General features: G+C 36.7%; 1 protein-coding gene across 1 annotated transcript in view; it reads right to left on the bottom strand.

Annotated features, from left to right (window-relative positions):
- CNTN3 (contactin 3) overlaps positions 1–13,576 on the bottom strand; it is a 340,350-nt gene that overhangs the window by 96,527 nt on the left and 230,247 nt on the right. The window contains exons 6-10 of the mRNA XM_017864604.1: positions 7,966–8,169; positions 6,656–6,758; positions 5,951–6,135; positions 2,283–2,419; positions 1,196–1,325 (exon numbers count right to left, since the gene is read on the bottom strand). Of these exons, the coding sequence (XP_017720093.1) occupies positions 1,196–1,325; positions 2,283–2,419; positions 5,951–6,135; positions 6,656–6,758; positions 7,966–8,169 (759 nt within the window). The remainder of the gene's footprint in view (positions 1–1,195; positions 1,326–2,282; positions 2,420–5,950; positions 6,136–6,655; positions 6,759–7,965; positions 8,170–13,576) is intronic.

The raw sequence follows: 13,576 nt of genomic DNA, 5'->3' as shown, positions 1-13,576 counted from the left end.
TAGAGATGAGAGAGTTACTTCCCATTAAACCAGGGTTTTTCAATCACTCTTGACATATAACATTTTGGGCTGGATAATTATTTTTTGTGAGAAGCTACTTTGTGCACTGTAGGATATTTAGCAGCCTATCTGTCCTTCAGCCACAAGATGCGAATACCACATACTGGTCCTCTACCTCCCACACCAACCAAAAATATCTCCAGACATTTCTAAATTTCCCTCAGGGCAAAATTGTCCCTGGTTGAGAAACACTGACTTAAATCATGCAGGGCCTTATCACTTGCTGACCATATGGACTGGTTCAGAAACAAGTATTAACCCAAATCAGGCTATATGGGGCCAATGGCATGCAACACTTTGATTTCCCTTTGAGCAATTAAGACAGCCGTCTTTCTTCCACCGGAATGACTGTGGTAATAAATTCAATTTGTTGGGAAACATCATATAGAACCTGATAATGGTGATGATATTTGAACGCTGGACCAAATTATGCTGAAATCCAAATCCTCCATTTTAATAACATGGACAGATGAACAAGCCCTCCTGCTCCTCCTCCCTCCCTCCCTTCCTTCCATTCATTTGTGCTATGCTATACTATGCTATGGCATTTTGCTTGGATTTTCAATCATTTGCAATGTAAATGTTCTTCTGGACAATTGCTTTAAACATGACAGAAAATTTTCTTTTTCTCCTATACCTAAAGTACAAGAAGAAGATCATCTATGATTTCAAGCAGTGGACCTTGGACAATGAAAGCCTCAATGTATCCAATGTGTCATGCTTCTAACAGAGTCACTAAAGGCAAAGGCAACTCTTTTTGAATCAAATATGATTGATTCAGATTTTGGTATTTGCTATTAGGGACCGGCAACAGAGAACACCAAAATCACTTATTCTCCTAAAAGGCTTTGCTTAGTTGGTAATATTGGAGGTGGATAAGGATATCTTATGCCAATATTTGATTCCTACTGTAGATTTACTTAACCCTTGGTCCTCAATTCTGGCCATAATTGCTGTTTTTCCTTAGAAACTGTTAAAAGGTATGCCTTGATTAGAAACTGAATGATCATGCTGTAATACTGTAGATATTATTAGATGTAGGAACCTAATGTGAAAAGTAAACATTACTGCTTCTGGAAACAATCAAGGATTTAAGACAAAAAATTAAGAGGAGAACAGAGAAAATCAGTCTTACCAACAACTTTGAGCTCAGCACTGGAATAGACAAGGCCATGTTTGTTTTCTGCTATGCATTGGAACATGCCAGAATCAGTCACACTTAGGTTTGATATTGTAAGGGCACCATTTTCTATCTGTATTCTCTCCTAGACGATAATAAAAATGTCTTTCATATAAACAAACATATCACTTTAGAATAAAATGAACTATCATTTCACTCATACACAAACTTCCTACATTTTCTGAGAATATTAGACAGGCTGGCTTGAAATTTAACCTTTTCCTTATTTTAAATGTGAAAGACTAATTTACATAATAGTCACACAGTAGAAGTACGAATTAACATCCTTCAGTCCAGAAGTATATCATAAAATAGATAACAAAGCAAGAGGTAAAATATGAAACCATTTTACTTTTTCCCCTACAGTTAAAGTTTCTTAAAATGTACCGTGACTTTAAAAAATGTATGAGGTTGATTTTATCCCATCAGTTGGAAATGTTTTACTATGTTTTTTCAAATCATGCAAGTTAAAACATTATAAAATCTGTGGATTAGAAAGGTTTCTGGGAAACACATGTATTTACCAGAGTTTCTAGGTAGAACGAAAGGTTATGTATGGAAATTGAAAGAACATAATTGACTTAGTATACAAAAAAAGGGCAAAAATTACATGGCTTGAGAATGAGAGTGATGGAGAAAATAAGTACTTATGTAACAAGGTAACCAAGTAATAGATACATTCATTCTCCAGAGGCCATACCAAGTTGTCAAACAGGAAAAGGAAATTATATCCTAAATTTGATTAAAGTAAGGCCTTCTCTAATTTCAATACCAAAAAAACAGTAGATTACTTTACAGACTAAATTCATACCAGGACTTCTTCCCAGTGAAATGCCATGCTGAAAAGCTCTCCTCACTGGCAGACTGGGTACTTGATTTGATATTTTTCCTCCTCTACCACTGCTTAGAAGTAAAGGAAAGTGTGTAAACTCAACAGTTTATTTTGGTACTAGGGACTAAAGAAAGCATCTACTAAACATGAAGTGAGGAAAGGGTGGATTTACCAGGCCTCTAAATCCATTTTCGATCCATGTTACCTTACCTCTAGCACTAAGGCTGCTCCATTTTTCAGCCATCGGTAGGAGGGCTTGGGCTTGCCACTCGCCCTACATTCCCAATAAAGACTGTCCTCCACGGCTGTTTCCACATCCTTTATGAGTTGAACCCAATGGGGCTTTGCTTCAATGAAAGAAAAAGGAGAAGAAAAGAAATTTAAAACACCCGGCAAATAAAGTGTATTTATTATTTTATTATCTTATCTGGATTAACAGAAATTGACGTGACTATGAGTAACAGATTGAAGTGAGAACAGAGGCTAGAATTATATTTCATTCACTAAGTATCTATTCAGTGAATGTATGAAACATTTCTACATTTGAGGATGGATGTTGCAATCTGTTATTTCCTAAGGCAAATTAATTATATGCTTTCTCTATTATCAAAATTCTGAGCACTGTATTATATTATTTAGATATCTATTAGTAGACGGTAATATAGGTACACAAAACTGATTTTGCTTTCCAAGTGTAGCTTTGAATCATGAGATCACAACTGATGATAACTTAATAAGTGAATAACAGCATACATTGTTCTTAATTATGAACTAAAAATTAACATCCATAGGAGAGAAACTTCTATAGCTGAGGAAAAAAATATTTTCCACAAGTTAGAAATAACTTAATTAAATACAAACCAGTGAGTATCTTAAGAACCTCTGAGTGAATTAAGATCAAAGCAGGAAAAGATGGATAAGTTGGTTCAACTTGAGTCATGTGAGTTTTTGCCAGAAAAAGAAGTAACCGATGCAACTTTAAATTATATATGTAAATAAGTTCCATCAAGTGGATTTATCATTTTCAACTTACGCTTTAGAGGGTATTTGGAAAATTCATTTTACAGATGAAAGCATTGTACCACTTACAATGAAAGTCACTTACTATACGCAGTATATCCAGCCAAGTCTCAGCTTGTGTTTTAAATCCAAAACTGGGAGGTGAGATGTCTTACTGGTTTCACATTGCATTATGCATGTGATGTGTACTGTGGGATTCACATTTGCATCCTCCATATGGAGAAACAGTTTATCTATTTCCATTTAATTGCAACCATGGGAAGATTTGTCTTTCCATTTCTAGCTCATAAAATTGCTTTTTTATAAATGAAATTGAAATGAAACTGTGGGTATTTAGCTTTTACTGGAAATGTATAGGTCTAACTTTTCTCTTTTGTGTGTATGTGTATATATGTGTGTGTGTATATATATACGTATATATACATATATACGTATATACGTATATATACATATATACACACACACATACATACAACTTGCTCAGTATCAAGTGTAGTTCAGTACCAAATCACTTCCCTCTATATTAAAACACATTTTCTTTTTCTTTCAGGAACGATCAGCCTGAGAGGGAATATGACTGTGAACAGACTCACACATCAGCCTCTTACAGAGACCCAAGTTTAAAAAAAAAAAAAAAAAAAAAGTCCCACAAGCTTCCCATAGTAATACTCTTCTTCCCCAAATGGGAGGATAATTTGCTGGACTAAACAATCCTGAAATCATAACTGCCACATCAATTCTGATTTCTCCCCTTATTCCATCATATGAGATGCAAACATTCTATAGACTATTTTTCACATGAAATATTAGAGCAGATAACCGGAGAACTGCATGGCATCTACTTAATATACTAATGTTAAACAGAAGTTGCAAGGCAACTTTCATGAAATGCTTTATGGCATTAATTTCTGATTTATATTTTAGGTATGTATCATATTACCTACACAATGGACTAAAGCAATAGTCTGCCTCTTTTACTAAGTATAGCAGACACTGCTGGTTTTCTATTGTGCATTCATTTCCTCTCTTCCTTATTCCTAAAATAACCTCAATTGTTCATTCAGTTGTCCACTCTTCCATCACCTCACATCGTCTATAGAAACATGACATTTTTCTCTGTTCCAAGTGAAGCACTTAATTGTCTAATCTAATTTCTCCTTGCCAGTGACTGGTTTAGGAATGAAAACGTAGCCAGTGAGGTTTGAGCAGGGGACTTCTAGATGTTTCGGAGAAAGGAAGGATGAGTAACAACTGATGTGCTAGTCACTGCTGGCAGCCATTTTGTGATCATAATGGAAACTAACATGCAGAAAAAGGAAAAAAAAAACAGACAAGGGCAGAAAAACTAATCACAAAGAAACTGGGTTGTGGCCTGATAAGGTAATTAAATGACAATTTAGCTTTGGATTTCCTTATCATATGAAGCATACACTTGTTTATTATGTATACAGGGTTTCTGTTATATACAGCTAAAAATATTTTTACTGAAACATTAATACAGTTGGAATATTCTGTGTGTTCCCATAATGGTCATCTTCTTATCCTAGATCACGTAGTGGTTGCGCAGAAAGAAGGAACTAAGCTAGAGTATGAGAAATGGTTACTTGGCTTTGTCAGGGCCTTAGAGCTGGCCAGCCACATGGGTTAAGTGCTTGCTCACCTATTTCCATAGAATCCTAGGAACCCAACGACCTTGAAACCTGGGTAAGTTCTGTGCTATACATTCTAAACTAATCATGCAACAAGATAGGAGAGTTACAAAACAGAATGACAGATGCTACCAAACAATGCCTCCATTTTGTTTCTGACAGATCCTAAAATCTTACAATATAATAACAAGTGTTAATCATGCCAGAAGTAATGCACTGGTAGACTTCATATTTTTCAAGGCAGGAGGGATCCTAAGACCTATAATTTCAATATTTCCCTTTGCAAACTTTTCTTTCTTGCAACATGCACATATGCTATCCAAGGATGTATTGCAAGATGTTTCAATTTCCAGTTTCTAAAATAAATAGAATATAATGCAATTTACCTTTCACAAGAGTGGTCGATTCCCACTAGTTTTACAATGTTTCTAATTATTAAAGGGCAAATATATATTCACTGAGCTGAATATATATGTCTCCATATATTTTATAAGTCCATTTTGTAAAATTATATATTTATTCTTTCTAAGCCATGTTTTCATCAAAAACCCAGTTTTCTTAAAATAAGAGGTTTGAAAACAAATTTCATAAAAAGGCAATCTAATTTGCCTACAAATAGACTCTAAATAAAGGTGACATTATTATTCTTTCCTTACCTAAATTGAGCAGTACATCAAAAAAAAGTGATTACAAATTAAAGGCAGCAAACAGAGTACAGATACATTTTTGGAAGGGATAGAGTAACACTGAAGAACTCAACAGGAGCCAGAGTTCATGTGGTTTGTTTAATACAGTAATTGCAACTTTTCCCAAAAGGCAGTTTTTTTTTTTCTCTTTAGTAGAGCTAACAAAAAAGATACAAAACCTGTTTTCTAGAGGAGAAGACAGACAGAAAAGAGATCTCTCTCCAATGTGTTTAAGTGTGTGAGAGGTTATTCTTAGGAAAAAAATATGAAATATTTCATCTTTGCATGAATCATCTTAAAATGCAAAATGAGTATATATTCAACTTCATTACAAAATTTATTTCTTTTCAATACCCCCTATGATAAATGTTTATCAACAGTTAACAAAATGTTGAACAAAATGTTTAACCAACAAGTTGAACATTGGGATTCTGCTATAATCTCTCATCCCTAAACAACAACAATATTTTATAGATGAGAAAGTAAAAGCTAAAACTCCAATTTGCCCAAAGCAGATGCTCACCATAGTAAGTGAGACGCCCTCTAGCAACATTTTTTCCTCGTGAATTCTCAGCAATGCATTCATAGGAACCTGCATCTTCCTGTTGGAAGTTGGGGATTTCAAGCACACCATTGAACTTCCTTAATTTAATTTTGCTGGAAAATGGCAGTCCATCACTTCTTCTCCAATTAATCTGAGGTATGGGACTAAGAAGAAAATTGTCAAGTTGTCTGCTGTTGTCTGGAAGCCTTTTTGACTTGAGAAAATAAAGCTTTTAAGATGGAACAAGAAGGCATAAGATTTTAAATGCAGAAAACCACTTCCAACGGTCAATTATATAAACCAGATAAAAGGATTTAACTTAAGTCTTTAAGTTGATATTTTAATAAAATAACCTTCATTTTTCTTGAGTCAATTCATGATTTCGAGAAAAAAGCCTAATACAGACCCACTATATTAGATTACAGCAAATGAATAAGGAAAAAAAAAAAACCCACCAATTTATTTTATGAAATTAGGCAGGCAGAGTAATTCTCTTCAAATCGACTTTAAATATTAAAGTTTCAAACTAAATTTTATATGTGCATTTCCCCTGCATTTTATTTTTCCTTTGCCTCAAAATGAAAGTAAATTTTAGAAAAATAAAAAAGAAGGTCTTTCAAACCATCCTGATTTCTATAGCAATCTAATGTTTCAGCACATTAGAGTAAATATTATAAACTTACTTTCACAAGGGCAAAACATTCCAATTTCACAGTCGAACCTTTAGCTGCTGGAAGAGTTTCTGGAAACTGAACTTCTATTTTAGGTTCATATTCACCCATCACACCTATAAATCCACAATATAAAGTTAATCGTTTCAACATTTCCTTTGGAATTGCCTCGTTTTTCTTAAATAAAACTTTCTTTTGCTCCATTTTGAACCAGGTCTTCTAGTGATTTCAATTAAATAAAATTTAGTCTATGCAGCTCAGATTCCCTTTTAAACAGCCATCAAGTTGTTGATGAAACAGATTTTTTTCTTTAATGATTTTTTTAGTGGTGCTTTTTAGCCTATAACAAAATATCCAGAGCTTTAAAAAACCTGAACTAACTTGGGTCAAACATGCAATATTAATAAACATTTAAGAACTTTGGATATGCTGATTCATAGGTTACCACGTACAGAGCAGTTCCAAGAAAACCACTAAGTCTTTTACATTACACAAAATGGGAGGCTTTGAAATTGTGTATTCAATTTTGACATTGCTAGTCAAACTGAAATATATAATATATTATTGCTTCCTGAAATTTCCCTAAAGAACAAAAATTATGGCAGGGAATTTACTTAATGATACCCTGGTAGCAGAGATACCAATCTTAAACTTATTAAATGGCTCCCTGGAGTTAAGAAACAATGACTTAATAAATGGGAAAGGTCAAATTCAATTATAACTGACTGGAAAAAGTGCTTCAATGCTTTGTGATCATAGCATTATGCTGTATCAGATATGGTTTTGTGTAAGTGGGTCAACTACCCAGGCTTATGGATCTGCTTCCTCGGCAGCTCTTAGACTCCCCTTAAACAGCCATCAAGGTGTTGATGAAACAGATTTTTTTCTTTAATGGTTTTTTTAGTGATGCTTTTTAGCCTATAACAAAATATCCAGAGCTTTAAAAACCTCAAGCTGGCAAAGGTCAGGATAGGTGACTTCATGGGAGTCAACCTGAGCCCTGGGCTCAGAAGGGTCTCATGCTTGGTTTAAGAGTTTGCCATTGCTGTCTTAAAATTCTTAATGACTTCTGAACAAGAGGCCACTTATTTTTATTTTGCACTGGTCCCTGCAAATTATGAAGCTTGCCCTGGGTAAGAATTATGCATAAGGACCTATGATTTATCAAATCATTTTTGTAATTATACTCATAAAATAGTCTTTGTGCCAAAAAACATGAAGTGACAGTTCTTCTCGATGTACTTTATACATTTTCCCAATTGCTTTTGTTTGCAGCCTCAGCACCATTTGCACTCAGAATTGCACTTGGAGAAGTTTCATTACCATCAGAACGTAGCACCAAAGGAGTTGGAGAGCCCAGCACTCGGGCATTTGTCACCATACTTGTCACCACACATGTGTAATTTCCCACATCTGATGGCTCCACCTTAGATATGTAGAGGTGTCCTGTCTCCTGAGACACAAATCTCCGACTATCTTCTTCAACAAACGATGGGTATTCATTGAAGATCCAAGCATATGACAGTTCTAATAAAATTGTTGAAGAGAGAAAGAAATTCCATCAAGGACAGTTTTCCATTGTGTCCTTAATGTATCTATACAAACATCAACTTTACTTCCAAGTAGTGCTGAGTGTTTTTGTTGCAGGCCATGAGGAGAAGCAGTTAAGTGAAATAACTCTCCATGTATTCTTTATTATTATGGAGGATACTGTTGATTAGCATCCTGGCGGGAGCAATATTATTTACTGTCATCACATCTCTGCTTCAGACACCTTCTAACAAGCTTCTCTGGTCTTGCTCAGTTTTAATTCATATCTCCATTCTGCCTGTACAATGATATTTCAAAATTAACAATCTAATAATGTCAATTCCTGACATCAAACTTTGCAAAGTTCTTTAACCTCTCAGGCATAATGCAAAATCGCTTAACCTGAATATGAGGTCCTTCATGGTTAAGGTCCTGCTCAAAACCTTAGTCTCTGAGAAGCCCCATGCTCTCTTTGGTCCCTGAGTCTTTTGCACATGCTGCTTCTGGGGCCTACAACTCCTGTTTTCTCTGTCCTGTCTTTGGCTTTCTGGCTTTCAACACCAACCGCAATCTTTGAGATAACCTTCAAATGGTTTTCAAAGCTTGGTTCCAACATCAGCAATCACCTCCTCAAGCGAACTCTTCCTTAATCCTCCTTCTCTGGGTTGATGCTCCTATACAGAGTAATTCTAAGCTTTTTTCAACTAAAACACTTATCAGTATGTAACATTCTACTTACTTGTCTGTTCTCTTATCACTTGCTAAACAAGAGATGTTAGTTTTTATTTCACCTGCCCTTCTCCCTCCTCCAAATTAGCAAAATGAAACACCCAAAGGCATTTAGTAGGTCCTCAATAAAGATTCATTCAGTTAGTTAAGGATACAATTATGCTACTGACTAACATCTATGTACAGTACAGTATGAGAGTTTTCTTAAACTTTATGGCCAAGGTGAATCAACTTTCTGCAAACGAACCATTGTTCTTTTTGTGTGTGTGTGTGATAATGAGGACTAGATAATAATACGCTGCTTTGTTCTGGAGGCCCAGGTTGTTCAGCGCCAAGTTGAGATTTAAGCACAGTTACCATGGTTGGTTTATTGGCTTCCTGCTTTCCTGAGCCCTATTATCTCTTAGTTGCATTAACTCTACTGTATTGATTCATTACTGTAGTGCTTTCCCAAGAGTTTAAAAAAAAAAAAAAAAAACTTTTGGAAAACACGGAATCAAAATAAATTTAATGAATAACAAGTTCAAATATATTTAAGAGATAATTCCAATGGTGAAGGTCTTTCTTTTTGGTAAAGGGAATAGTAAATCAATATGTAAATAACAATGAGATAAGGAGAAGGGTTAGATGAGAGCTCCCATGAGTTTCAGAGGAAGGACAGGTGCCATTCTTTCATGGCTGAAGAACAGGCCTTCAAGGACAGAAGAACACCCTAACAAGCAGGGATAAAAGCACACCAAGTAGAGTGAAGAACATGGGAAAAGGCCAGAAGAGAAGAGAACGTGCTAAGGACCTAGAAGAAATAAAACATGATGACTGATTCCCAATCACAATGCAAATGCAAATGCTTGATGTTTCCAAAAAGTAGCAAGCCAATTGCAAATTACACAGACATCAAGAAACACTGGTTTTAACCTCACACTGATCTTTAAATCATGCTGTCATATTAGTATAATGGTTCATGAAATTTCAGTCAGTCATGTGGTAAGTTGTGAGCTCTAAAATCACTTATTGGGTTGCATGAAACAAATGTATCTCAAACATTAACTCTATGGTTATTCTCATGCCTACCCTGATGATGCTTTTCTCTTGCAATAGTATTGAATAAACCATAGAGGAAAATAATACTAGTAAGGTAAGTTGAATTTGCTCTGCAGTTGTTAAAACTGGCAGCTGTAGTAGCAAGAGCCCTTCAGGGTCTTCCTGTTGCTCTTAAGCATCCCTTTCCACCCCAACATTCCCCAACTCCTGCAACCTCACTTTGCAGTAAAGGAGGGAAAGCAATCTTTCTCTGCTTTCCAAAGTGTTCTACACATGAAACTAACAAGGTTGTCCTTCTCCCTTTTATCCAGCCAGATATCAACTGCTCTCCAACACAGTAGGCCTTAGCAGGGCATTAGGGATAAAAAGTCAATCCTGTTGACCCAGTTTGTACTAAAAAAAAGGTTGATAAAAAGAACTCCGATTCAGAGTCAGAAAACCTAAAATCTGGTGAATTCATGCAAGATAGTATTATACAGTAATGAGAATGTATGAACAATAACTCCATGCAACACTCGGAAAAAAATCACAAATATAATTCTGATTGAAAATGTTCAACTCAAAATATTTGCATAACTCCCTTTATAATGTGTATTTTAATCCAAAGGTTAATATTATTGATAATTAAAACATTATTATATTATTATAGAGATATTGTGGTGGCTTTGTCTGTATGACACAATAACTGATTGGTAGAAGGAAGGAAGCCAAAATTAAAATCATTTTAAGGCTGCTCCCAAAATGAGCATGAAGTGGATATGTACAAATCAAGGTGTAGACTGGTGTAGACATGCAGGTTCCTCCTTAGGTTTCACTTCAAGAGAACCTGCGGCACAGAATACAGTTGACTGATGGCCTCTACCTGCTACCCCAGGAGGACTGTGGCCACACAGCTCCCTGTGCTGCTCCTAGTACTGAACTGGGTGGAGGTGCTAATGCTGGCTCCTTCCTGCCCCATGAAGGATTTCTCTAATGGGCAACTTTGACTCAACATTTTCACAGCTTCATTCCCCAGTTTCACAGCTACAGCATCCTCAGAACTGTGCTGTAGTCTGACACTCTTCCTAAACAAGTTTTCCTCCCCACTCTTTGTTCACCGACATGGGACCTGACTCGCAGTCTGAGGCTCTCTGCCCATTTCCGCTCCTTCACCTTTTTTCCTTTACGGACACTTCTCCAGTATTTTTCAATAAGTCTGATCCTTTAGTCCCATCTTGGTGTATGTGTCTCAGGGAATCTGAACATGGGGTTTCTGAAATTGAGTAACAGACTCTACTCTGCATTTAAAATTGCTCCTCCCCCTTGAATTCTGAGAGAATGCCCATTTTCTTTGACTTCCTTTCCTAGGGAAAACTGTCCCTCTTCCCAGTTTCCATCGAGATAATCCCCTCACGTCACTCCCATTCTTCAAATATGCAAACTGACTCCTGATTGATTCTTGGTACCTGTCCTCCAGACAAGTGAAGGCAAGACAGTATCCCAGAGAAAAACAGTGTGAGGCTACTCTGAGATCCCCACTGAAGAAAATTTGCCATTTACAAATTTCACCAACAAAGAAGAAAATATTTCACCTTCTCCATTGGTCAAAATGCTGTGCAGCCATAAACCTTCATATAAAATTTGAAAACAAATGGCAAGAAGCTTCTCTTTTGTAGAAGTTAGGATTTTTGCATTCTTTGTTTAGGAATTAGTGTAACTGGGCAAATTAGGAGGTCTATATCAGAGTGGTATACTAATATCCCTTGAATTACACTGGGCTTACATTCTTAAACAACCACTCAATGCAAAATTTCAGTGATCCGAATAAAACTGTCCAGAAAATACACATCCTATATACTTCATAATATTGAAAGCCATTTTAAAAAATGGTTTTATAAACACTCCCTTTCTCTTTGTATCTCAGCAGCACAGTATGCATAATTTTATATTAAAAGCACAATGGTCTACCTATTGAAATAATATGTAAATGAATAATCCAATGATCTTCCTCCACCAATTCTCCCAAACACAACCCCAGAAAATCAAGAGAGTAAAGATCCTTGACGAACAATGAAGAAAACTAACTCTAAGGTTTTGCGCTTGGAAAATGGAAGAAATAGGAAAACTAGGAGGAGCCACTCTGGGGCTGGAAAAAGGTATAGTAAAAATAGTCTTTGAGACTCAGACAGAGGATCTAGACACAAGTGTTCAATGAGTGGCTGCGAGATTCAAAGGTAAGCTTAAGAGAGAGTCTCGGCCTAATACTGGTGGGGTAGGCAGAATAACTGTCCCCAGAAAAAGTCTACATTCTAATTCCTGAAACCTGAAAATATGTTACTTGACATGACAAGGGGGAATCCACAGACATGATTAAGTTAAAGATTATTTGACAGGAACAAACTTGGATTATCCAGATGGGCCTAATGTAAACCCAAGAGTCCTTGTAAGAGAGAGGCAGGAGGGTCACAGTAAGGGAAAAGGAAACGTGACCACAGAACCAGCTGTCGTAGTCAGAGAATAACATTTCAATATGCTGTGCTCTTGGTTTGAAGATGGAGAAAGAGACCATGACTTAAGGAGTGCAGGTAGCCACTAGAAGCCAGAAAAGGCAGAAAAACAGATTGTCCCCTTGAAACTCCATATGCAACACAGGCCTGTCAATTTCTTGATTTTTGGCCAAGTGAAATTGATTTTGGACTTTGGACCTCCAGAACTGTAAGAGAATAAATTTGTGTTGTAGTAATTTGTTTCAAGAGCAATAGGGAAGTAATGTACATGGCAAAGGTGATTAAATTAGCCATCTTGCTGTGAATTAAGGTAGGTCCACTGTAATCACTGGGGTCCTTAGAAGGGAAAGAGAGGGGCAGGAGAGTCAGAGAGGGAGGTATGACTACACAAACAGAGACCTGGGCTATATAATCACTTGCTGGTGACCAAGAGCAAAGGAACATGGGCAGTCTCTAGAAGCTGCTGCAAAAGGGAAGGAAATGGATTCTCCCCTATAGCCCCAAGGAATAAAGCCCTGCTGACACCTTGATGTCAGCCCAATGAGACTTGTGTTGGACTTCTAATCTACAGAACTGTAAGGGAACAAATGTGTGTTGTTTAAAGTAGGGGCGCCTAACCCCCTGGTTCACGGACCAGTACTGGTCTGTGGCCTGTTAGGAACCGGGCCACACAGCAGGAGGTGAGCAGTGAGCAAGCAAGCAAAGCTTCATCTGTATTTACAGCTGCTCCCCATTGCTCACGTTACCTCCTGAGCTCTGCCTCCTGTCAGATAAGCAGCAGCATTAGATTCTCATAGGAGCACAAACCCTACTGTGAACTGCACATACGAGGGATCTGGGTTGTGTGCTCCTTATGACAATCAATGCCTGATGATCTGTCACTGTCTCCCATCAGCCCCAGATGGGGCCATCTAGTTGCAGGAAGACAAGCTCAGGGCTCCTACTGATTCTACATTATAGTGAGTTGTATAATTATTTCATTATATATTACAATGTAATAATAACAGAAATAAAGTACCCAATAGATAAATGTAACATGCTTGAATAATCCCCAAACTCTCCCCGACACCCACCCCAGTCCATGGAAAAAAATTTCCACAAAACAGATCCCTGGTGCCAAAAAGTTTGTGCTAAGTGCTTTGGCTAGA

This window comes from Rhinopithecus bieti, unplaced genomic scaffold, assembly GCF_001698545.2.
Source record: "Rhinopithecus bieti isolate Rb0 unplaced genomic scaffold, ASM169854v2 scaffold_76550, whole genome shotgun sequence".
Taxonomy (NCBI): domain Eukaryota; kingdom Metazoa; phylum Chordata; class Mammalia; order Primates; family Cercopithecidae; genus Rhinopithecus; species Rhinopithecus bieti.
This window is presented reverse-complemented; position numbering and strand designations above follow the sequence as displayed.